A 26,489-nucleotide genomic window follows, 5' to 3' on the forward strand; every position below is an offset into this window, starting at 1 on the left:
TTCTAGTATGCATACATACTATACACATTATTTGGCCTGTTAATCACCTTGACCCTATGTGGCAAGTACTATTATTCTACTTTTACAAACCATGAAGCTGAAACAGAGAGATGAACATCAACAAGATCACATATTTCATAAATAATGGAGCTGGGGTTTGAACTCAGGAAGTCTCATTTCAGAGCTTACACTTCGGTGCGCCAAGTAGAAATTCTAAAATTACTTTTATAAAATAGTCATTGGAACTTACTCAGTTATTAATTGAACCGAAGACTTGATACAATTGAAGGAAGAAAATTGCATGACCATCTGAGAAAATCTGTCCAGCTTCTATTACAAATGTAGCACCAAATGACACACAGAGAGAAGATACAAATGTGAATAAGGAGGTAAGGACATGATGATGAGGTTAAGTCTAGGTCACTAAGAGTTTCAAAATGGGAGAAGAGAGAAAGTGGGGGAAAGAATATATGCAGAAACAATGCTGAGAATTTTCTAGAATTGAAAAAAACTGCATTCTCAAAAGTAGGAGATGCACAGAGCTTTATTTATTCTTCATTTATCGATCTATATATATATATCTGTACCTACATTAATTATAGCAAAAATACATAATGTCAAAGACAGAAACAGCTACCAGAGATAGAGACAGTTTACCTATAAAGGAATGGTGATTTGACTGACTGCAGAACATGAATGTAAGAAGACAATGTGATAACACTTCAAATGCTACAGAAAAATGAAATTCGACCTAGATATTTATACCTAACCCAAAATTCATTCATGTGTAGGCAAGGGCAGAATGTATAAGCTAATCATCTCTTCAAGTAATAAATCTAAAATAAATGAGGTGGGTTATAGAAGCAATAGTGGGCAAAGAAATTTGCAAACAAGTTGATAAATGTTAAATAATTAGGTTTTGGTTGTGTCTGAAAAAATACAGTAATAATAATGATTAATATTTCGGGACCAGTAGAAAACTACCTAGAAGATGGGTAGGAATAATTAATTTGGAGTTCAACACACTTAATATTATTTTATTACTCAAGAGAGGAATAGAGCTATTGATTAGTGTTACATGTTAAATATACATATTAAAATTTAAAGGTTAATCATTAAAAGAATAGAAGGTAAAACTTCTAAAGGAAGGAATGACATAAGTACAATGACTATGACAATAGAAGGAAAAGAAAAAAATAATATATTGATCCAGAATGAAACAGAAGAATATTTCACAGTGTAAACTTTTAAATACAAATTTAAAAGCTCACATATATGAATACATATATATACAATAAATTATAGACACATTTATAGACACATGAGCCATGAGGAAGCATACAGTCAGCTTCAGAATGGTGATATTAGGAAGGAGAGGAAGTACGGAGTGGGATACAAAAGCGGCTTGAATAGTTTTTATAACATTTTACTTCTAATAAATACTAATCAAATTCAAATATGGAAAAATATTAAAATGTCATATCCAGTACTTAATTTCCATACTACAATTTTTTGGTTTTATCTTTTCTTTTTTGTTTGTTTGTTTGTTTTTGAGACAGAGTCTCACTCTGGCACACAGGCTGGAGGGCAGTGGTGTGATCTCGTTCACTGCAACCTCTACCTCCTGGGTTCAAGCGATTCTCCTACTTCAGCCTCCCTAGTAGCTGGAATTACAGACTTGTGCCACCACAACCGGCTAATTTTTGTATTTTTAGTAGAGACAGTGTTTCATCATGTTGGCCAGGCTGGTCTCAAACTCCTGACCTCAAGTGGTCTGCCTGCCTCAGCCTACCAAAATGCCTGGATTACAAGCATGAGCCACCATGCCCAGTGAAATTTTATTAATTTTTTAAAAGAAAAAAAATATATACATCAGAAGATAAAACAAAGGAGCAAGTTCAGGAATGTTAATTAACTTTTCCATGATCACAGGCTATGAGGTAAAAACAAACAAGGAAATACAGATTTCTAATATCAATGTCTGTTCAACTAACTTCGGCTAATTCATTTTTGCATTAACATGAACAGGGCCTGGCATGTGGCACAGGTGTTCAGAATGAGAGGCAACAGCTGGGAAAGTTCTTGGAGGGAAGTTCCTTGCTGACAGTGGTTTGGTATTAAATGCCACCATTTAACAGGTAGCCTCAGGGTTGCACTTGGCATTCGGGGGTCTGTTCTAGTTGGAAGGAAGTCAACTCTCAAAGAATCAGAAGCTATGACCTAAGAAAACTTAAAGATCATCTAGTTCAACTGGCTTAGTTTACAGGAGCTTAACTGGCTTGCTCAAAGTCAATCAATGAGTGGTTGACTCAAATTCTAATGCTATGTCAATTTTACCAGTGCACTAAACTTTATCAAGAGGTAGCAAAACATTGCTGGTATGATGATGTGGCGATGATGATGACAAAGATGATGACGTAGATAAAGATGATGGTGGTAGTGATGATGACAGCTCAGAATTTAAACTAAATTCTAGGCACTCACCCAAATTCTTTGTAAGTATCCTTTTGATTCCTCATCCAATAACCCCAGTAGTCAGGTATAATCATAATCACCATTTCAGATAAAAGAAATTCTTCTCAGTGACTAATCATTAATAAATGACAGAACAGGTTCCAAACCAGGCAATCTGACTCTGAACTGGATCTCTTAACGATATGCTGTGCTGAAGACTCAAATGTTAGGGGAAAGAAGGGAAGGTGGCCACTGGGAGCTTGATCCCATCCCTTTTGGGTACAACTTGGTCTACCATATTTCCTATTACTGGAGATGCAAAGTGGATATTCGGTTTAGAATTTGCCATCCTCTGATGTTCATATGTATTCCATGTGGTTTCAAGTCAAGTAGGGATTTGGAAGCAATGGTAAGTCAAAGTATAAATGGATGGACTTATGAGTTATTGAACTAAATGTGAAGTGACTGCTCTTAAACACACCTTTAGTTTTCATATATATAGGGAATACTTCTGTAAAAAGTAAACATTTTACCCTCTCCTTGGTGTGTATAAACCCTTATCACAGCAAGAAAAGAAAAAAAAAAGATATTTGAGCCAAACAATACTTCATAATTTGCTTTATGTCAACTAAAGTGAAAATGACTCAAAGTTTTCTAATAATAAGATGCTACTGGTTAAAGGATGTTAATAATACTGTTTATAAGATCACTCAATTTATGACTCTACTATCTGCACTCAACAAGAAAAGAAAGCTTGTTACTTTTAGAGGCAGAACTGTATGGTGGTCAGGAGTCTGAGTTCTGGAGAAAGGGTATTGAGTTTACATTTCAGCAATGACACTAAATTTTCTACTGTGTGCTTAATCAGTACTAGTATTTATGCACTCTCAAATTTAAAAAGAATGGTCAAGCATATATTCATTTCACTCAGTCTCCAGCCAGCAACTTATCAGTATTTTAATTACCTGCTGAACAACCTCAAGAGAATAAAACCAAAATTCTCAGTATACACAAATTTTATTTGTGAGAAAAACACAATCTAAAATTCTGTTCTGTACACATAGAGAATGCTGGCTATAAAATTTGTATTCCAAGTATAAAACTTATATAGTTTGTAAACACGCATAGCTATTACCCAAAGGATATAAACAGCTGCCCAAAAGATTTTATATATCAAAGTTATATCAATTTCCAAGTAATTTAGAAGGAAACAAGTGAAACAAATCAATTCGATTTGCAAAATGTTGGAATTTCTCATGAAAAATATTGAAATGCAAACAAAAGATTTAAAAAACCTAGACCCAGTGAAAAACATGTTACAGACATAGGATATCAAAATGTTAAAACGTCAAAAAATCAAAACAAGAAAATAATCAAGATGGGTTAACTTAATAGGCTTCTTTCATTTGAAGCAAAATACAGCTTTTAAAGAGGCATAGCTTAGTGATAGAAATCACAAAATGGCATCCAGATGCCACACAGTTTGCAGAAATGGTTTGTTGGTTTACAGAGCTCTTTAAAAAAATCGGATTACAAAATCACATTTCATATTTTTAAAATCTAGGGTTTTTTTTGTTTTTTTTGTTTTTTTTTTCCTGCTTTTCTTAAAAAGCCGAGGTTACTTTCTTACAGAGCAGCAGGGTGGTGGAGTTCAGTAATTTCTGTCCTCATCACATTAGGTGTTCCAGTTTGCCACCTGTTTTACTAACCTATTGTAGTATTTACATCGCTAGCCTGCCCCCTATGGTCAAGCGAGCTCGTAACTCCTATCCACTGCCAGGCAAATTCAAGTCGTGAATGTGATCGATGGCAGAAGGAACTTTAAGACTAGACATTATTTAAGAGGTTCATTTGTTCATCTACTCAATCATTCCCTCATTCATTTGTTCAAAAAAATATGTGGATATTTGATAAAAGCCAGATACTGGGTTCAAATAAGAATATAAACATTTGGGACTTCTTTTCATTTAGCTATTATGCAATCATACATCTGGAGGAGCTTACCAAGGTGTATGAAATATAGTTGAGGACACAATATTAGCAAATTTTAGGAAATGAAATAAATTCTAAAGAGTTCCAATAATTTAAATGGTCCCAAAGGATGGAGAATTTAAAGAAAGAAGGGGTGGTCAACAAGGTAAAATCATGGTTGAGAAGTGAAGTCAAATGAAGAAAAAAATAAAAAGACCATTTCATGAGGTAAGTAGCAAATCTCTGGTGACATGTAAGAGGGCACTTAGAGTAGATAATAAAACCAGCTTCCATAGCGAGAAAGTGCGAATAAGAGCATAAGAAAGAAAGAGATGTGAGTTAAATGGGGTAAGGGGTGGATGTGAAGAGAAAGTGTGGGGCTGGATGCAGACAGGGAGGTGGGTTGGTTATTTTATAGGCTGTGGGAGATGCCAAGTGAAGAGGACTGAATATGTGCAAAAGAAAGTCTTGGCACCAGAAAGTTCACAAGAATAACCATAATTGAGAAGGAATTCAATCTAGTTAAAGAATCATTAACTTAAATTTTGATATTACAGCAAAATTTGGCAACTTTTCCATGAGCTACATCCATAGGTTACTTCTTGGTACAAATTTTAGGACGGTATTTTCACAATGAAAGTTTTCTTTAATTGGCACCAACATTCAGTAACAATAAGCTACAAAAGAAAATCTGTTGATTCCCAATTAAGCCTTATTTTCTGGCATTCTACTTGTGACCTCAATGTTCGTAAATATTTCTGGTTCTTTGGTTCTGTTGGAAATAACATTGTTTTCCATAGAGGTGTTTAATCTTGGACCAATGAAATCAGGTGTCATCTTTCTATAAAATGCACCTGATTTCTATAAAATGCCATCTTTCAACATATTTAATAATCAAAGGAAAGCAAGATTAAGATACAGATCATAATGCATTTATACTAGAAAGATAATGTTTATTTCATTCTTCTGTATACCTACACCAAACATACTATTTCTTCCAACTTTGACATTGAAAAAAATCTAATAGCAACTACATGTTCATTAGATAAGGATCAAATGAACTCAGTAGGAGAAAAAAGGAAAGTTGAGAGTAGTTACTTCTGAATTTTCATAAGGTAATATTACTTCTGAATTTTCATAAGGTAATAGAGCCTGAGTAAGATGACTTATCAGAATACTTTTATTTCACTTATTAAGCTGTGAAACAGTCAGAAAGACAATCAAACCTGTCATCTGATTGTAGCTTAAAAAACAATAACTTCCTAAATTACTTCTTAGAAGTTCTTTGAAGCAAAAGGCTCACAATGTAATTTTTTAAATGAAGGCACAATATGAAATGAAAACAAAACTGGCTGTTCCCATATGCTAGGAGTAAATTATGTCCTATTGCTGTCCCTCCCTAGGAGACGCTCCCGCACCTAAAATTCGATAGAAAAATAAGTGTTTATTGGTTGTTGCTTATTCAAGTAGTGTATATACATACAGCACTGAATGTTGAAAAGGTTCATCTATATTTAATGATAACTGAGATATACTGCTTATTGGAAAATGAGAGTAGGATACCCAAATATATTTGTCATACCTTCTGTAAAATGCATGGTAAAAAGTCAACTCAGTTTTTCCTTCATAATACATGAGAAGAACCCCCAAGTGCTTGCTTCTTGATGTCTTAGTTTAAAAATAGAGTATCAGTCTCACAGAAGTACACCTCTACTAGTCTAGCCTTCACAGCCTATCCCATAGTGAATCCAGATGTACATTACCTCCACCTACTCTTCCATCACACCCTAAGAGTGATGACAATTACGACCTACAAGTGAACCCTAGGAAAGTTTCACTGCCTTGTGATCATTGTGATGGCAGCAGCAGGCCATCTGGAGCTGCTGCTGCTATCACACTGGCCGCAGCAGGAAGGCATGGCCAGGTCTGCACACCCATGGAGCCAGCAGGAGCTGGGACAGGCGCGACCCCGACCCCTTCTGAGTTGGGATGGGAGCTCCCTGGGTGCCACTGCAGCTGCCCAAGCCATGACTATGGACCCAGGCATCCCTGTGCTCCAGGGCTGGGAGTAGGCAGGAGCCGTGTCCTCCAGGGCAGGGCTGCAGCCACCCAAGTCGTGGGCACGCAGGGGGAGGCAGGAGCTCTGTTCTCCTGGGTGCAGCTACAGCTACCCGAAATCACGGCCATGAACTCGGGCCTCCCCTGTGCGGCTGGGGGGCTAGGAGCTGACAAGATCCCTGCCCTCTTGGAGGTAGCCAGATCCCGGCATTTCTGCACTCTTGGGGGCCTGGGATCAGAAGTACCCGCTCCCACTGCCTGGCTTCTCTCTGTTTTTGGCTACCATTCTGATTTTGGAGGAAAGTTGGGACTGAGCCCAGGTGCTGTCACAGCCCGGCCAGGTGTGCACATGATCAAGGCAGTGCTGACATGCCAGTACTCTGCCAATTTGTCCCCCTCTGGGCTTTGGGCGCCAGTGAGCATAGGAGGGAATCCAATGGTGGGCTCAGGGCAGCTTGGCGACAGCAGGAGGCAGACAGGTTCCTGGGCAGAAAGGGAGTGGATGCCCAGCAATGCCCCATCTTCAGGCCAGGGAGGGCCTGAAGGCTGGAGGCCAGGCTGCCAGTCCCATGGACCGGAGTGGGAACTTGCAGTGTCTTTTCCGGACCTGCCTATTGCTGCTCATGAACCAATCAGCATGTACTTCCTCCCCTCTGAGGCCCATAAAAGCCCCAGGCTTAACCAGAGCAGAGCTGACGTTAGGATGACCAGCTGCAGAGAGGACCTAGGAACTGTAGGGCCTCCTCTCTGTTGAGAGCTGCAGATGATGGGACGACCAGCTGCAGAGAGGAGCTACCCTCTCTGCTAAGAGCTGAACACTCATTGGGACAACTTGGCTATGGAGAGGGGCTGCCCACTGCCGGTTTTCTCTGAGCTGTTCTACTGTTCAATGAAGCTCCTCTTTGTCTTATTCAACCTCCACTTGTCTGCGTACCACATTCTTCCTGGTCACAGGTCAAGAGATCGGGAACCACGGAATGGAGAGGCTAAAAGAGTTGTAACACAAACAGGGCTGAAATATGCCCCTTACTTGCCACATTGCAGGTGAAGACAAGGAGAGAAGAGCTGCAACCCTTTGGGGGGCACAAACTGGGGAGCTCCCCGAGTCAGGGCTGTGACTCCCCCTTTGGGGCTATGCAGTTCCTGGTGTCTCTAAGCTTCCAGGCACGACCACATTCCCTGGTGCCAGCCGGGGAAGCTCCTTGTGATGTGCCTGGTCCAGCCGCAGCCTTACAAAGAGCCCATGCCAGTACCTGGAGCTGCGCACCTCACAGCAGCAGCCAGATTATTTGCCTGTGCAGTGGCCGGACCCCACGCTCACTCACATGCCCCTTGTCACTTCATGCCTGACTTGCAGTCTCCCTTGAAGGTGTGGGAACCAGGTCGGTGGTGTGAACTGAGTGCAGCCTGCCAGGCCAACTGGGCACACTGAGCCCAGTGGGCCCGAGCAAATCTCGGTCAAAGGCACCACCAGCCACTGGTTTCCAGCCAGGAAATTGACACCCCAAAGATCCCATAACAATTGTTTGTACAAACAGGTTTAGGGATTTCAAAAATTTCAACCAACCATATTAATAATTCTAGGTAAAATCATTGCACAAAATGTAGCAGGGACTTCCTCTCTTTAAAGTTGTTATAGAGATTGCAATTAAGTACACAAACCTGAAAATGTTTCCAATTAATATAACACTGATTTATTAGAAATTAAGGAATTTATTCCACAACCTATTCAAACAGATTCCAAATCCAGCTGAAAATAAATAACAATTGATTTATCACCAAGGGTCCATATTTGATATTGGGATAAGTACTAAATAAAAAGCCTATTGTGCTAGGAGCTCAAAATTTCAGACAGGAATTTATGTAGCACTCAAACAAAAACCTGTATTACACATGATCTACTTACCCCTGCAAGGCTTTCTCTCCAAACCAGTCTCCTTTTCCTAAAGTTCTAAGAAAGACTGGGTCTTCACTTGGTGAGTCTTCACGAGTGACATTTACCTACAAAGAGATACAATGAAAGTTTAAATCCACTGCTTACCCACAATGAACAAAGGAACACTAATTAATGAGGTTAATTCCATTTCTTGTTTATTTTCTTAATTTATTTTATAAAGAAAAAACATTTAAATTACCACTAACAGGACCAAAGAACAATATTACAAATTCCCAGGAAAACCACAAGAGCTTACCTCCAAATATTTTGTTATCCTTTCAAGTTATTTTAAAGAAATAATACATTACTAGTAAATTTGATCTCACTCCTCATCTCCATTCTAATTTTCCTGCCTTTATGAAGTAACCACTATAATGAAGCTAGTGAGCATTCTGTCCATCTTTTTTATGTGTTTATGTACATGTATTTTTAAAATGTATTAATAACATAAGTAGTATTCATCATTCTGCAACTTACTTTTTTCCCTTAGTCTTGTTTTAATTATTTATTCCATGCTCTTAGGTATAAATCTATTTCATTCATTTTAATGTGTGAGTTTTATCTCATTATGTAAATATATTTACTTACCCATATCTTCTAAATTGGCAATTATATTGTCTGCCTGCCTTCCTCTCCTCTCCTCTCCTCTCCTCTCCTCTCCTCTCCTCTCCTCTCCTCTTCTCTCTCTCTCTCTCTCTCTCTCTCTTTCTTTCTTTCTTTCTTTCTTTCTTTCTTTCTTTCTTTCTTTCTTTCTTTCTTTCTTTCTTTCTTTCTTTCTTTCTCTTTCTTTTTCTTTCTTTCTTTCTGCTGAAATGAACAGCCTTTTACATGCCTCCACATCCATATCCTAGTTTCTCTAGGATAAGCCTGTCCCTTTCCCTGAGAAGAATCCAGCTTTCATTTGAAGACACATCACATTTTCATAAAGATTTCCTGCATGGTTCTAACTGACTATATCCCTCATAATTCATATGCTTCATTTGGTAGGATTTCTATTTCTAAAGATGTAAAAATTATATACATGCCCTTTTTTACTATACTAAATAAAGTGCCCTTAAAAGAAAGTTGTGTTTCTTTGGCATCTCCGCAAATTATAATAAGCACTCAATAAATAGTTGTAAATTGTTTTAACAGAATGTGTCATTACTAACAAGATAGATAGCCTAGAACACACAGGGCTTGTGACTTAACAGAAGGCAAGTGATAATATTTTTGTTGCATGAATGAAAACAAAAATAGAGTAACTTGTACCTTCGTGTTAATTCATATCTCCCTCAAGCTCTACTAACATTCATAAAACTGACTTTTGGTCATCCAGAAAGGTTAAATAGTTAAAATTCACCTACCTGGAAAATGTGATGAAGTAAAAAACTACTTTATTGAAACAATGCTAAAAACACTTAAACACATTTAATAATACTATGCTTCAGGTTTCTGAATCTAGAGATTAGATGTCAAAGACCAGAATTTTTATAAGTATTAAGAAGGTCTGTGTAAGGTGGAGGAAATTCAATTATTATTCTCCACTGATCCATTTCATTACTCCTCCACACAGTGTTTCAAAACCATGGAAATTCAGTTTTTAACACTTTTCCTTACCACTAAGCTGTATCACAGAGACACTAATTTGTATGCTGACGAGGCTTTTATAGATGCGGAATCTTCAGTAGGGAGTCTGATCTAAAATAAAAGTTACTGGGCCCTTATTCTTGAGGTTCTGATTCACCCATGTTCATATAAAAGCTAAAATTTAGTTTCTTTGTTTAAACAGTATTCCATTATATGACTATTATGCAATTTACTAATTCTGTAGATATAAATGTGGGTGGCTTCCAGTTTTATTTTTGTTATATTTTGTTTCTATTGTACTATTAACTGCGTTACTGTGAACATTCTTATACATGTGCTCCAGTGTCCATGGCTAAGAGTTCACTAGGGTCAACGTTTATGAATAAAGAACAAGGTTATTAAGTATATGCATCTTCGATTTTACTAAATATTAACTCACTCTTGGTACAATCTGACATTTCTACCATCAATGGATGAAAACGCATATTATATTATACTGTTATCAATACTTAATATTGTCAGACTTTGATTTTTTTTCCAGAAAGGTAAGTATTAGATGGCATTTCCCTTATTATCAATAGAGGTGGGAGATTTTATCATCTTATTTTTTGAGCCACTTGTGCTTCTTTTGATTATGTGTCTGATCATACTTTTTGCCTATTTTTCTATTGGACTGATTATCTTTATTTTTGTTGTTGTTCATTCACAAGACTGTGGTTTGTCTAAACCATCTTTGTGATGTCTTGTTGAACAAATTTATTAATTTTAATGTAATTACACTTAACCATTTTATCTTTTACTGTTTGCATTTTAAAATATCTTATTCAAGAAATCCTTTCTTATCCCAAGATAATAGAAGTATTCTCCCAATTATCTCTTAATTTTTTCCTAATTTTTCTCTTCACATTTACATCTGAAAGTGGCATTGTGTATGGTGTGAGCTAGGGATCCCATTTTATTTATGTCCCTATGCATAACCAGTTGTGATATCTGTAGTGTCCACGCTATCCTAAATCAAGCTTCCATATTATAATGGATCTTTATCTGGGCTCACCATTCTTACTGTGACATATTTGTCTGGTTTTCAGTCAAATTAAGGCCACATTTTTTTCCATTACCTGAACCTTATAAAAAGTCTTGATATCTACTGTAGTAACTCCCAATATGTTTCTCTTTCTTTCAGATGTTCTGCCATGTTGGTGTTTTGCTCTTCATTATAATATTTTAAATACAATTTTCTTCTTAAAAGACTCGAACATTTTCTTGTTAGAGATATGCCTAGATACTTGATTTTTGAAATGGTATTTTAAAAACGTATTTTAGTTACTTGATACAGTATTTAGAAAGGTACATGAATTTTTAAGTTATCATATAGTAAATTTTACTTCCATCATACAGTAAAATTTACTTCTTTTTTCGAATATAGTTGTATGAACTTAAACACATGGATAGTTTTGTCTAATTCCCAGAACAATTAGATACAGAACAATTTCATCACCTTCAGAAACTCCTTCATGGTATGTTTTGTAGTCATATCCTTCTCATTCCTCACCCCTATAGTCTGTTCTGCATCAAACTCATTTTAACTTTTTGAGAATGCCATATAAATGAAATAATACAATATTTAACCTTCTCAGATGTTTTTTTCTTACTCAGCATTAGGCTTTGAAGATTCATCTAAGTTCTTGCAAGGTTCAATAGTTTATGTTTTTTATTGCTAATATTTCATTGAATGAATATAACATAATTTGTTTATTTCTAGTTTTGGCAATTATGAATAGAGATACTACAAACACTGATGCAGAGTTTTTTGTGTGAGCTATATTTTCATTTCTCTAGAATAAATATCACAAACAGTAATTGCTGTGTCATACGGTAAATGTTTATTTAACTTTATAAGAAACTACAAATTGTTTTCCAGAATGGCTTTACCATTTTGCATTCCCAGGAGCAGTGTATGAGAATACTGGTTACTCTGCATCCTCACTAGCACTTGATGTTGTTAATTTTTGTTTTTAGATTTAGCCGTTCTATTAAGTATGCAGTAGTATCTCAGTATTTCAATATGCAATTTTTTAATGACTAATCATTTTGCACACCTCTTCATGTGCATATTTGCCATTTGTGTATCTTCTTTGCTGATGTGTCCAAGTCCTTCATTCTTTTTTTTTTGTAAGTGGGTACTTCGGTGTTTTTTGTTGATTTTTAAGTGTTTTTTTTTTTTATGGATTTTTAAGTGTTTTTTATATAGGATCAATAAAGGATAGGATCAATATAAGCCCCTTACCAGACGTGTACTTTTCAAGTAATTTTCCCTGTTAGTAATTTGTCTTTCCATTCTCTGAACAGTGTTTTTCACAGAATAAAAGTTTCTAAATTTGATAAAGCCCAATTTATCATTTTTCTTTATGGATTGTGCTGGTGGTATCATGTCTAGGAACTCTTCCTATCTAGCCGCAAGTCATACATTTCTCTTGAAAGTTTTATAGCTTTGTTTTACTTTTAAATCTATTACTAATTTTAATTTAATTTTTATATAAGGTATAAAGTCTAGGTCAAGGTTCCCCTGTTTTGGTCCATGGATTACCAATGGTTCCATCACCATTTGTTGAAAAGACTTTCCTTTTATTGTCAGTTCCTTTCATTTCTTGATTGCTCTGTTTCTCACCTTAAGTATGTGAACTGTAGGCATATTGTAGATACCACTTATCAGGGCAAGAAAGTTCTCTTATATTCTCAATTTGCTGAGAATTTTTATTATGAACGGCTGTTACACTTGTCACACCCTTTCACTGAATCATTTGACATGATAATGTGATTAGTTTTCTTTAGACTGTTAATATGGTAGAATACGTTGAATGATATGGCTTTTTCAATATTCATTAATAGTAAAATATCCAGTTCTATAATGTCCAATACAGTCACCACTAGCAGCTATTGCAATGTGGCTACTGCTACTGAGAAATTAACATTAAAGTTAAGTTAGATAATTTTACTTTAATAGCAAGCGTGACTAATAGCTATTATATTGGGTTGTGTAGAGATATAGAACAGTTCCATTAATAAAGAAAAATGTACTGAATAATGCTAATTTGCTAAACTCTTATTAATTTTAATAATATATATTTCTACAAAAAATCCTAAAGGAAACTAAAAACATATCATGTATAAATAATTACTGTTTCTTTATTTACAAATATTATTTATTTTTCTTAACTTACTATAGTATTTGAGATGTCTAGTACCACACTAAACAAGATTGGTAATAATGTATATCTTTATCTTGTTCTTGATATTTAAAAAAATGTTTTCCAGAGGGTTCACCATAATGTCTACATAAACATATGTATACGTATGCAAATAAAATTTCCATAACAGAACACTTTTTATATTAAAAAACATTGAGCATTGTGTTAAGGCAACATGTTTAATTGACATGTTTAAATACTTGTTAATTTTATGAAGCAAAGCCATGTGATTTTAAATGCCATTTGATAGACAAGAATTTTTGAATCTCTTTTTTTTTTCTAATGGTAGGATACAAGGTATGTTGAATGGAATCAGAAAAATCAAAATGCTTTTGAACTATTATTAGAACTCTGCAACTTTGCTTACCTATCCTGTTCAATTTTCGTTTGATTTATTTATAAAGAGATAGTTCATTCTGTGATGCGACACAACTGCAGGGACAAATGCAGGAATCTTTGGTGCTTTATAGTTCACTGTTGGAGAAGCAAGCCATGTATCCAGGCAGCTGTAATGCAGTGATTGAAGTATAGAGAACTAACTGAGCTTCTACTTGAGGCAGCACCAGGTACTTTAGCCATCATCACTGCAAGCATTCTGCCTTAGGTTTTAGAAAAATCAGATTGCACAGGCTTAATGGGGGAAAAACAAGTATTGCAAAGCTTATTTTATAATGCTTCTCTCTTTGTGTGAATGTGCTTAATGGAAGAATAAAAATTGTTTTACACTTAAATAAGTGGAACTGAACAAGGGGAATTTCATTTGTAGCTTGGCAGCCCCTGCTGTGTCTCCTTCTATCTCACAGCATTTTCTAAGAAAAAGCCAGTTTGGTAGCAGCAAGAAACAGATCTTGGCCAAGGTTATCCTTTATACATTTTTTAAATGCATGGGAAAACAAAATGACATCTGTACACCTAAAAAAAACATATAACATATAATTGTAGAAAATTCCAGTTTTACAACTTATTTGCCTGCTGAACTGAGCCTACTCTCTTATAATTCACCTGTCTTTAGTGCTGTTTGCCATTGGGACATAAGTATGCTGACCTTACTTTCTGCTTGTTAAGACTAAATATATTCCAATTATTGCATATGGTGACATAGTCTTAATGATTTTAATATATTAGAATTAGAACTAATATAATTAATATTGTTAGTATATTAGTATTAGAATGAATAAAATTAATATAATTATTATGTAATTTACATAACTAAGAATCATAGCAGCTAACTTGTGTCACCTAGAAAAGTAAGTTAGTAGAAATTGATGTCTGGTTTAAAGTAAAAGATCTTGAAAGTGTCAAGAGAGTCTAATATATTAGTATTACTTCCCTCCCAGAATCCCCAGAGTGCTCTGAAATATTGCCAAGGGAAATGGTTCCTGTGGTATAATTTCCATGCTGTTTCTACTTATAGTTACTACGAAACTCGTAAAGAGGCACAACTAATGCACCTGTCTTCAGCTGAAACTGGTTACAAAGCACTACTTTTAGGCAGTAAAATTTGCACTAACAGGATGGTAGCAAAAGCCTGTCAGAAATCCATCTCAAAGGACAAACACATCATTCCATCACAGCAAAGAATTAGCAATGTAGTAAAGACAAAACAAATCTAGAATGTCAGGACAAATTCCCCATGCAATCTTTTGAATCATTTATATTCATGGTGATTTTAAATTTTCCCTGATTCTTTAGTCAATCTAAACAATAAGACAGTAAATAATAAGCTCTAACAATCTATCATATAAACTACAAAATACTAACATTTTCTTATATTCTAACATTGGAAAATACAAGATACAATTTTAACTATAACCTCGGTCAGACATGTCATTTCATGATGCCTTTTAAGAAGTCAGCCTTGAGTTCTACTTCTATCCCAGGCATTCAGAGATCAGTCAAAAGAATAGGAATAATAAAAATACAAATATTGTTTTCTTCATTTTTGTGTGGCATGCCATTGATGTAAATATTGACATGTGCATACACTTGATCCAAAATTCGTCCAAGGAGAATTATCTAAATTGTGATTCAATAATACTTATAATCTTCCACCTCATTCTATTCACTGTGGCTCTGGAAATCTCTCTATATATGAACTGTAAGTTAGCAGAGTCAGTCATTTTGTTAAATTAGAAGAAATAAATTTGCTTCATTTATAAAGTGATAATTATAAAAATAGAAACTGGCATATAAATTCCTTTCTACTTGCATTTCCTTCTCCATCTCTTCCTATACTTAGTACATGCAGAGATATGAATTCCTTGTAATGATACATAATAAAGAAAAATAAGTTTAAATCACTTCACCGTGGAAAGAAATTTAAGGTATTTTAGTAATATAATAGTATAGTATTAATCTAAAAAAAATCTATTTTCCAATTCACTCAATTTTGTACTTCTAAGATATAAATAAATTCATGTTGATGAAAAACTAAAATGGTTTAAGAAATAAAGTATGATTTTGCATTCGTAACCCTTGTCTACCCCATTTTTACTCCTTCCTTTATAATTTATCACTTTTAGTAATTTTTAGTTCCAATATTTATTTATGAAAATAACTTAAAACATTAGTGTATATCTATCCTTATCATCCTCAGAGTATTTAGCAACTTTCCTAAGGGCATTAAAATGACTAAGTTTTGTAACAGGATTAAAATTTAGGCCATCTGATTTCAAAGCCCAGATGTTTTATTATAGCAATGTTACTGCTTCTAATGACTAGATGAATTTTGTAAATGACCTAAGTACTTTCTTTCTTTCTTTTCTTTCTTTCTTTTTTTTTTTTTGGAGGCAAAGTCTTGCTCTATTACCAGGGCTGAAGTGCAGTGGCACCATCTTGGCTTACTGCAACCTCCGCCTCCTGGGCTCACGCAATCCTCCTGTCTCAGCCTCCTAAGTATCTGGGACCACAGGCATGCACCACCATGCCCAGCTAATTTTTTCTACTTTTTGTATAGATGGGGTTTGACATGTTGCCCAAGCTGGTCTTGAACTCCTGAGCTTAAGTGATCTGCCTGCCTTGGCCTCCCAAAGTGCTGGGATTACAGGTATGAGCCACCACATCCAGCTGGTATTTTCTTTTTTATTATATTATTTTAATGATGGAGATCTTTCTATTCACACAAATATATCAGCGCCATCTAATATTATGATTATTAGCAAGTAGGCTACTTACTGGTTTCAAAGCTCCACCTTTTTTTCCCTCCTGCATCATTTTTTGTAAGATCCATTCTCTCGTACCTCTCTGTGTCAATAAATGAAACGAACTCATATAGCACAAGACTCTGCATGTGTTCCTACTGGAGTTACTAACCAATCCAAGACTCCCCTAGTGCATCACTGTCTTGTGCCACCAAAGCTTACCGTTCCTTTGCTGATGATGAAGAAGGTGTCCCCTCTTGCACCTTGCCTGATAATATATTCTCCATTTTCATAGTGGGTCTGAAAAGTAGAAACAATAAGAAAAAAAAAATTAAGCAAGGAGTAAGCTACCAAACAGCTCAGCCTCTTCAAATATTAACCCCCAGGGATACATTTATCCTGATGGAATTTTATCCAAGCCTAGAACCAGCATGATTTAATAATGAATATTAGTTAATGTATGCAATATTTACAAAGATAACATTTCTATAATGCTCATTTTCAAGACTGCTTTTAATGTCATTTTTCTAGGTGATTATATCATATCTTTAAATTCATTCATTTCAATTATTCGATGAAAATATTATTTTCTCCCATCAACTGAGCATGAAACAAAACAGCAGAGCTGCTAATTAAACTACTAATTCTATATTATTTTACTTGTCATTTTCATTGGGTTTTATATTCTCATAACGAGAGCCCTTTTTTCCTAAGAAATTGTTACAGCATGTAAAAATCTTCATTTGAAACCAGGTTGATTTTTATTGTGGGTTAGATGGCCCTAGTTACTTTTTAAGGCACCACTTCATGCTTTAGTGTTCTTGCTTCAGCAGTTTAGATTTGGCCCTGTCAAACAGAATGTCTTAATTTTATGGACTGAATTCTGGTCCAGCACCTGTGAGCTTATAAACTATCAAACGAGGAGTGAGGTAAGGCTGTAAAAGGATTATCACAGTCAGTATATCAGTATTCTGACATGGACACCACAACTAGGTCCGTTTCCAGGGTGAAGATTACTTCTGCAATGAACAAAAGTAATTTCAATAAGGAGAGGTGGAAGAAAGTATACTGCTGGGTCAAGAGGTCTAACAGAAAAATGAGAACTGTGCCGTCTGACCCTATCCTTCTCTGCAGCATAGCAGAGAAGCTATATTTTTGGGAAATAAAACATTATTTTGCACACTCCTAACAAAACAGAATTCATTGTTTACGTGCAATATCCATTAGGCTGATGGGTGTTATTTGTCCTTATGCTTTAATACCATTTTTCTTAACACATAAAGTGCTAAGATTGCCTTAAAATTGCCTTTCATTAATACTTGACATTGAAAAGAGCCATTATTTTCTTAGTGTATCTGGAAAGTTAACATACTACCTAATTTGCCAATTTTTTTACTCAAAAGTAATTCAGGTTTCTAGGAACAAAATTTTTAAGTGAAAAAGGTATTCCTTATTCCTTTCCCTCAATTTCAACCACCAGATGATATATACAGTCTGGTATGTACACTTCAAGACATTTTTCTATGCTTTTAACCACCACCACCCCACCCTGCACACACACATGCATACAAATAATTATTTCTAAATAAAAATAATATTATAGAATGCATATTCTTCAACTCATTTATGCCATTTAACAAGATATCTATGTTCAATTTTCATGTTTTGCTGCATTAAAATGGAAAGAACTTTACAACATGCAGATTTGAAAAACGAAATGGCAGTAATACACTTTCATGTATTCATTTAACAAACACCTTTTTGAGGCAGGGTCTCATTCTGTGGCTCATCTTAATTGTAGCTTTCATAATCCCCACAGATGGTAGGAGGGACCTGGTGGGAGATAATTGAATCATGGGGGCAGTTTCTTCCATACTGTTCTCATGGTAGTGAATAAGTCTTAAGAAATCTGATGGTTTTATAAGAGGTTTCATTTCCCCTTTTGTGTGGCTCTCATTCTCTCTTGTTCACCATCATGTAAGATATGCCTTTTGCCTTCTGCCATGAATGTGAGGCCTCCCCAGCTGTGTGGAATTATGAGCCCATTAAATCTATTTTTCTTTATAAATTACCCAGTCTCGGGTATGTCTTTATAAGCAGCATGAGAACAAACTAGTGGAGTAGATTGGTACTGGGAGTGGGTGCTGCTGTAAAGATACCCAAAAATGTGAAAGTGACTTTGAAACCGGGTAACAGGCAGATGCTGGAACAGTTTGGAGGGCTCAAGAGAAGATAGGAAAATGTGAGAAAGTTTGAAACTTCCTAGAGACTTGGAGGGCTCAGAAGACAGGAAGATGTAGGAAAGATTGGAACTTCCTAGAGATTTACTGAATGGCTTTGACCAAAATGCTGATAAAATTTGCAGCCTGATGGTATAATAGAAGAGAAAAATCTATTTTCTGAGAAGAAATTCAAGCTGGCTGCAGAAATTTTCATAAGCAACAAGAAACCAAATGTTTATCATCAAGACAATGGACAAAGTGTCTCCAGGGTATATCAAAGTCCTTTGTGGCAGGCCCTCCCAGCACCCGCCCAGGGGTCTAGGAGGAAAAAATTGTTTCATTGGCCAGGCCCAGGCCCCCCCTGCTGTGTAAAGCCTAGGACTTTGTGCCCTGTGTCTCAGCTGCTCTAGCACTGACAGAAAGGGGCCAAGGTACAGCTCAGGCTGTGGCTTCAGAGGGTTCAAGCCCCAAGCCTTGGCAGCTTCCACGTGGTGTTAAGCCTGTGGGTACACAGAGGTCAAGAATTGATGTTTGGGAACCTCCGTCTAGATTTCAGAGGATGTATGGAAACACCTGGATATCCAAGCAGAAGTTTGTTGCAGAGGCGGAGTTCTCATGGAGAACCTCTGCTACGGGAGTGCTGAAGGGAAATGTGGGATGTGAGACCCCACAGAGAGTCCCCACTGAGGCACTCCCTAGCAAAGCTGTGAGAAGAGGGCCACCATTCTCCAGACCACAGAATGGTAGATCCACTGACAGCTTGCATGCACAGTGCACCTGGAAAAGCCACAGACACTCAATGCCAGTCCATGAAAGCAGCCAGGAGAAAGGCTGTACTCTGCAAAGCCACAGGGGTGCAGCTGCCCAAGACCATGGAAACCCACCTCTTGCATCAGTGTGACCTAGATGTGAGACACGGAGTCAAAGGAGATCATTTTTGAAGCTTTAAGATTTTACTGCCCTGCTGGATTTTGGACTTGCATGGGGCTTTCAGCCCCTTCGTTTTGGCCAATTTCTCCCATTTGGAATGGGTGTATTTATCCAATGCCTGTATCTCCATTGTATCTATGAAGTAACTAACTTGCTTTTGATTTTACAGGCTCATAGGCAGGAGGAACTTGCCTTGTCTAAGATGAGACTATGGACTGTGGACTTTTGTGTTAATGCTACTGTGAGTTAAGACTTTGGGGGACTGTTGGGAAGGGATGATTGGTTTTGATATGAGATTTGGGAGGGGCCAGTGTGGAATGATATGGTTTGGCTCTATGTGCCCACTCAAGTCTCATCTCAAATTGTAGTACCCACTACCATGTGTTTTAGGAAGGATCTGGTAGGAGACAATTGAATCATGGGAGCCATTTCTTCCATACTGTTCTTGTGGTAGTAAATAAGTCTCATGAGACCTGATGGTTTTATAAGAGGTTTCTCCTTTTACTGGGCTTTCATTCTCTCTTGTCCACCACCATGTAAGAGTGCCTTTTGCCTTCTGCTATGATTGTGAGGCCTCCCCAGTCATGTGGAATTGTGAGTTCATTAAACCTTTTTCTAAGTTACCCAGTCTTAGGTATGTCCTTACCAGCAGTAAGAGAATGGACTAATACAGCCTCCAAGTAGCTGGGACCACAGGTGTACACTACCATGCCCAGCTAATTTATTATTATTATTATTTTGTAGAGATACGGTTTCCCTATTTGTTGCCCAGGCTGGTCTCAAACTCCTGGGCTCAAGTGATCCTCCCACCTTGACCTCCCCAAGTGTTAGGATTATAGGCATGAGCCAGTGTGCCTTTCCAGCAAACACTTCTGAGGGGCTCAGAGGCAGGTCTTTTTATAGGTATTGATAATACAAAGATGAGTAGGGTAAAATCTCATAATAGCACCATCCACTGGAAATGTTCTATAACTGTATTGTCCATTATGGTAGCCACAAGACATATGGGGCTACTGAGCACTTGAAATATGACCAGTGTGACTGAGAAACTGAATTTTTAAATTTATTTAATTTTAATAAATTCAAGTTTAAATAGTCACACATAGTAGATACTGTACTGGGTAGCAAAGGTAGTAGCAGAGTTGCAGTTGTAGCTTTGGGGCAAGGGGGAGAAAACATCTTTCCTATTCTTGATATTTCCTTCCATGTGAATGAAGCTCAGTTAGTAAAACTAAGTACCTTTCTCTTCCCCTTTCCTCACTCTGCACCAGCAAAAGTGGCATGACTTATCTGATTCATAAACTTGGAAGTAAACAGCTATGTATGCTCATCTCAACTTCTCATCTTTTCCTCATGGAAGGGAGCTTCCCACAGAGGGCTGGCATTGCTGTTTCTCTGGAGGAAGGCTCTTCTCTCCACAATAGTGAAGTTTGCCCTTGTCTGAGCTTCTGTGACAGGGCAGGTAATTCTGCACAATGATAGGGTTCAATTTGGGAAGACTAGCTGGCTGTCATACCAAAGGTACATCCTGTAACCCAGATTTTATTAGTAATAATGGTAATGTTTGCCTCAATTTATTCTACTCTTTGTCTTGTTTCTCACTTGGTTCCTAATTCAAGATCACTCAAAAATGCCAAAATAATCCAGTATGCAAAATGCTTTCCTGTATATAAGTACAGGGTTATATGTGTGAGAGCACAGTCTGGGAGACATGTGACTTCCCAAGAGCTTCTCCACGGAGGATTCTTGAGCCCCAGCAGAAGGATGAAGAGGTCACCAATGACCAGCAGGTGAAAAGCACCCCAGAAAGAGGAAAATAAGCAGCTCATTATGATCAAATAATACTAGTGAATATACAATTATTTTGGAAAAAGTAGAAAAATACAAATAAAAAGCACCCAAAAATTGAAGAACTCCTAACTTATGTGAGCTCATTCCCCTCATCCATCTCCTTTTAAAAAGCATATCCTTATCCATGTGATAGTTATTTTCTTTCAGAAAACCAAAATTATTTGTAATATATTAAAATGAGTGAAAGTAAGGGTTTCTTAACCTCAGCACTATTGACATTTTGAGGCGATTCGTTCTTATTGTACGGAGATGTCCTGTACATCCAGTTTTGCTGCAGGATGTTTAACAGAGTTGTCAGCCTCTTCCAACTAGATGCTAGTAGCACCCCAACCCCAGTTGTAGGAATCAAAAATGTCTCCAGACATCGCTAATTACTCCATTGGGAACAAAATTGCCCCCAGCTCATTGCAATTACTCTAAATGTTTTTATATTCTTAATCTCTTCATCTTAAGAAGCTGAAAGTTTGGCAATGATATCCAGATATAGTCTAGTCTATTTAATTCACGAAACTTATCTAATCATCTTCTTAATATCATCTGATATGGTGTTTCATAACTCAACACCCACACTTGCCATATAAATATTTATTTACCTACACAGACATTCACTGAACTTATGTCCATGTTGCATGAGCTCATAAAATCCAGGGGTCACAGAACAACTTACGGAACAGTGGCCAAAGGCATTCCAAGTTTGGGAAAGATAATATTCATGGTGTCATAACACCAGGACTGTAATGACTAAGCTATTCTGAAACATTTAATTGCACCAGAGGGGAAGATGATCTTGCGTGCTGATTCTTCAAGAGGCTCTCTAATTATGTTAATCAAATGCCAGCACTTTCACTGGTTTTTGAAGGTCGTTTTATAGCTCTACCATTTTCATATTTCAAATTAAATCAAAGAAATATACAGAATTTAGAGTAAGAAGAAACCTTAGCAATTAGACAGTTTCCTTTCAAAGGTTTCCATAGTTGTTAAGATAAAAGCCAATCTCCGGAACATGGCCTACAACACCATGTCTGCTCGATGCCATAGTATCCAACCTCTTCTCACTTTTCCTGATTTTTGCCTTCTAGCCCTGCCAGCTTTCTGAGGTTTGTTCCTTGACTGTGCCATCATCAGGCCTGAACACTCCTACTGCCATATTTCAGTGCTGCTTCCCTAGTTATATCCCATTTTTCTTTCAGATCCTAGCCTTCTCTCACCTGGCATATCCACCCTTACCACCACCACTACACATACACACACACACACTCTCCCTCTCACACACACACACACTCACACACACACATTCTGGCTAAATTAGGTCTCTCCATTGTATGAACTTACAATACCACATAGCTATATTGCATTGCCCTTTTCTAGGCTTGTATTTATTGACTTGTATGATTGTTTTTCACCAGATTTTGACTTCTCTGAAAGCAAGAACTGTGTCTAGTTCTGTTCACTATACATAAAATCCCCAGTGCCTCACCTTGTGCTTGGAACATAGTAGGGACTCAAAAATAATTGCACAAATGAGGTAGTCTTCCTTAATCCCCATCATTAATATTGCCCACAGTCAGTCCATTAGAAAGCCTTCTACTTCCAATTCATGCGCTAAGCCCAATATTCTTCCACTATCTCCATTGTTATTTCCCTTGTTCAAGACAAAATCTTATCTTGGACTTTCGCAATGTCTTCTTATCTGGTCTCCCTGTCACTTGCCCGCTCATCATACCCAAATCATCCCCTGTATTTTTCTCACTGCCATCAAAGTGACCTTTCAAATAACAAATCAATTGAAAACACCTGATTGCTTAAAATCTTTCAATGGCTTCTTGCTGCAAGTAAAATCATAAACAATTTATTGTGGTCTGTAAAATTATCTGTATTCTGACCCCTATTAACTTCTCCATTCTTTCCCTTCCCATTATCACCCTTGTGATTCTGTTTCAGACTCGCTGGCTTTTTTTTATGTGACTCCTATATGCCATGCTGGATCTCTCCTTGGGACTTTGCACCCAACCGGTCCTCTGTCTAGCACTCCTCCTTAAGATTTTTGACATTATCTTGCTGTCATCACTGGGGCCTCATAAAGCCTTTTTCTGGCCAGTCTTACCAGTGTGCACTCCGACCCCATTCACTTTGTATCCCACATTACTGTTTGTATTGTATCCCACATTACTGTTTGTATTTCCATGGTGTTAGAAAGAAATCCGGCCGGGTGCGGTGGCTCATGCCTGTAATCCCAGCACTTTGGGAGGCCAAGGCGGGCAGATCACGAGGTCAGGAGATCGAGAACATCCTGGCTAACACAGGTGAAACCCCGTCTCTACTAAAAATACAAAAAAATTAGTTGGGCGTGGTAGTGGGCACCTGTAGTCCCAGCTACTCAGGAGGCTGAGGCAGGAGAATGGTGTGAACCCGGGAGGAGGAGCTTTCAGTGAGCCAAGATCGCGACACTGCACTCCAGCCTGGGCGACAGAGCAAGACTCCGTCTCAAAAAAATAAATAAATAAGTAAATAAATAAGTAAATAAATAAATAAATAAAAGAAAGCTATCCAAAGATTTGCTGCTGCCAAAATGTTCCTGCATGCTTTAATGACTGCTTGATAACCAGCATAACTGCAAACCACAGCAAAGCCTCCTGTGAGAAGAGCCTTCTATCACACTCTTTATGACCTGAAATTATTACTCTTTTGCTTGCTATCTGTGACTCCTCCCCCCATCACCTGGAGGTCTTATGCTATATTCATTTTTTCACTTAGAACAGTGCCTAACACAAAATAGGCATTCAATATATATTTGTTGAAGAATAACTAGATTGAAGATAGATTTGGCCCAAATCTCTTCATTTCAAATAAGAAAATGGAGTTATAAATCAGAGATTTGGAGGATAGATAAAGAAAATTGACAGCATGTCTAAATTAAGCAATACATTTCCCCAAAGACAATAACTTGAAATTTTATTTCTAAAACTTGTGAGTTAAAAAAGCCTGTCTTCTCATTGCTGCTAGAAAATAAGGTATGGCTTTCCTTGTTAATATTGTGTGCCTTTGGGTTCTCGGAATTCAATATTAATATATAAATGTACATTTAGGTATTTTAAAATTCTACACATATTTGATGACATGTGACAGAGGCATACTACGGCACTGGATATGGTTGTTGAAGGCCTTGATGGTGACTCCTTGGTGAATATAAATGATTTATTTTCTTTTGTTAGATCACAGTCATAGTCATTGATATCAAATATACCATATTGTAACTAGCAATTTCATTTTCAGTCTGACTGTAATGTAATCTCTCATTGAATGTCAGTCAATATAAACTAAAACACAGTATATCATTCTGAAATAAATTCTCACCCTAAATTATTTCAGTCCAAGGTTACATCATTATTTCCTCTATATTTAAGTTTGGAGTTAGGCTTAAGTCTTTATTAAAGCATAGATCATCCATAGTTGACACTTTTCTAATGATTAGGTTATATGTCGTTCAGGCCAATTACCAATTCAAGCAATTACTAATACTATGGTAACTGATACTGATTATAAAAATAGCTGCAATAAATATAAACCACCTTTGTATGTCCACTGTATTTATATGTACATATACATGTATATCTCATGTACTTCTCAACTAAAGCATGATTAATAAATGTTTGAAACGGGAATAATCATTGGAAATCTGCTGAGTTAAGATTAATCAATATGATCTTGGGTCATGATTTGTACCTCATTCTTTCAGAAGATATATCTCAGAAGAAGAGTCCTACATTAAGATGAAGAACAACACTATTTAAAATATTGGGACCTGCCTTTTTGAAGCCAAAATCAGTCAATTCCTCAAAGGAAATTTTTACCTCTCCCTAATATCCCAGATTTACTCCAAAGGCAAGACCTCTTCATGTAGAACAGAATCATCAAACAGCTTGATTAATCAAAAACCATGCTAGCCACGTAGGCAACAAGCAAGGCATTTCTTGACTATGGACTTTCGTATTTGTTAAAGCTCTGTCCATTACATATGACTGGTCCTAGATTATCTAGAGATGCCAAGAAAGACTGAAAGCTATTCATAACAGCATAAAATTCTCACCATTGCTATCCTTGGATTTTGGTGGTTTGGAATATAAAGTTTTAGGTAAAATCTATTCTGGAACCAGTTAGCTATCACATCTGGAAACCAGAAGGTCTTCTCACTCTGATCTCTAATCCATGGTCACCACAGATTTCATCACAGAACTAGGGCAGCAATATTTTTCAGTGCACAAAAGTTGTCATAAATGGGCCATTTCTCACTCATGGAAAAAACAAAAAATAAATAAATAAAAAAGAAAGAAAGAAAGAAAGGAAAAAAAAACATTGTTGAAAGGAGTTGTTCTGTTATGAACTGTTTTCTTGGATAACAGATAACTTCATTCAGGTTATAATTTAAATATGCTCTCTTTCCTATTCTCTAAAAGAAATTTTTGTTCCTCATACCATCATCCACAAATTAAGCAAGATATCAAAAGAATAAATAAATTCTGGAACATTTTTTCTAATTTTCCTTCCTCATACCATCACTACCCTGTCCCAACCTACCAGACATCTGGGATAATCAGGAATACACATCTCTCATACTACAGAGTTTTTCTATTTAAGTGCTACATCTCATCTTCCATTCAGGACACTCCCTTTATTTATATCCAGTACTTTCCCACATTTCTTGGGCAGGATAAAAACTTGCCTCCAGATCTTCTCAAATTAATGTGTAAAATCCTCCTTTACCAAGTCTGAACTTCAGGCACAGAGGAGACACACCACCTGGTTAGGAGAGTGTAGCCTTTTGTTAATTTCATTAACTAAACCAACATTATTTATGTGTGCCTCCTATGAATGAGACACTGCACTTGACATTGAGGTTATAAAGATACACAAGACGCAGTCAACAATTAGAGAGTCAGCATAGCATTGTGGTTAAACAGATACTGGAGGCAGGCTCCCTGGTTACAAATACAGCTCTGGAACCCTAAGAAAGTCACTTAATTTTCCTATGCCATGTTCTTTTCTGCAAAATATAACCATACCTCCATAAACAGATCGTTGTGAAGACTGAATGAGTTAATAATAACAAAAC

At 36.7% G+C, this 26,489-nt stretch overlaps 1 protein-coding gene across 2 annotated transcripts in view; it reads right to left on the minus strand.

The window, feature by feature from the left end:
• The window catches only part of PRKG1 (protein kinase cGMP-dependent 1), a 1,342,290-nt gene that overhangs the window by 221,705 nt on the left and 1,094,096 nt on the right, over positions 1 to 26,489 (minus strand). For both annotated transcript variants that reach the window (XM_025395656.1, XM_025395655.1), the window contains exons 6-7: positions 16,599 to 16,676; positions 8,390 to 8,484 (exon numbers count right to left, since the gene is read on the minus strand). In XM_025395656.1, the coding sequence (XP_025251441.1) occupies positions 8,390 to 8,484; positions 16,599 to 16,676 (173 nt within the window). The remainder of the gene's footprint in view (positions 1 to 8,389; positions 8,485 to 16,598; positions 16,677 to 26,489) is intronic.

The sequence above is a fragment of the Theropithecus gelada genome, chromosome 9 (genome assembly GCF_003255815.1).
Source record: "Theropithecus gelada isolate Dixy chromosome 9, Tgel_1.0, whole genome shotgun sequence".
NCBI classification, from domain to species: Eukaryota; Metazoa; Chordata; class Mammalia; order Primates; family Cercopithecidae; genus Theropithecus; species Theropithecus gelada.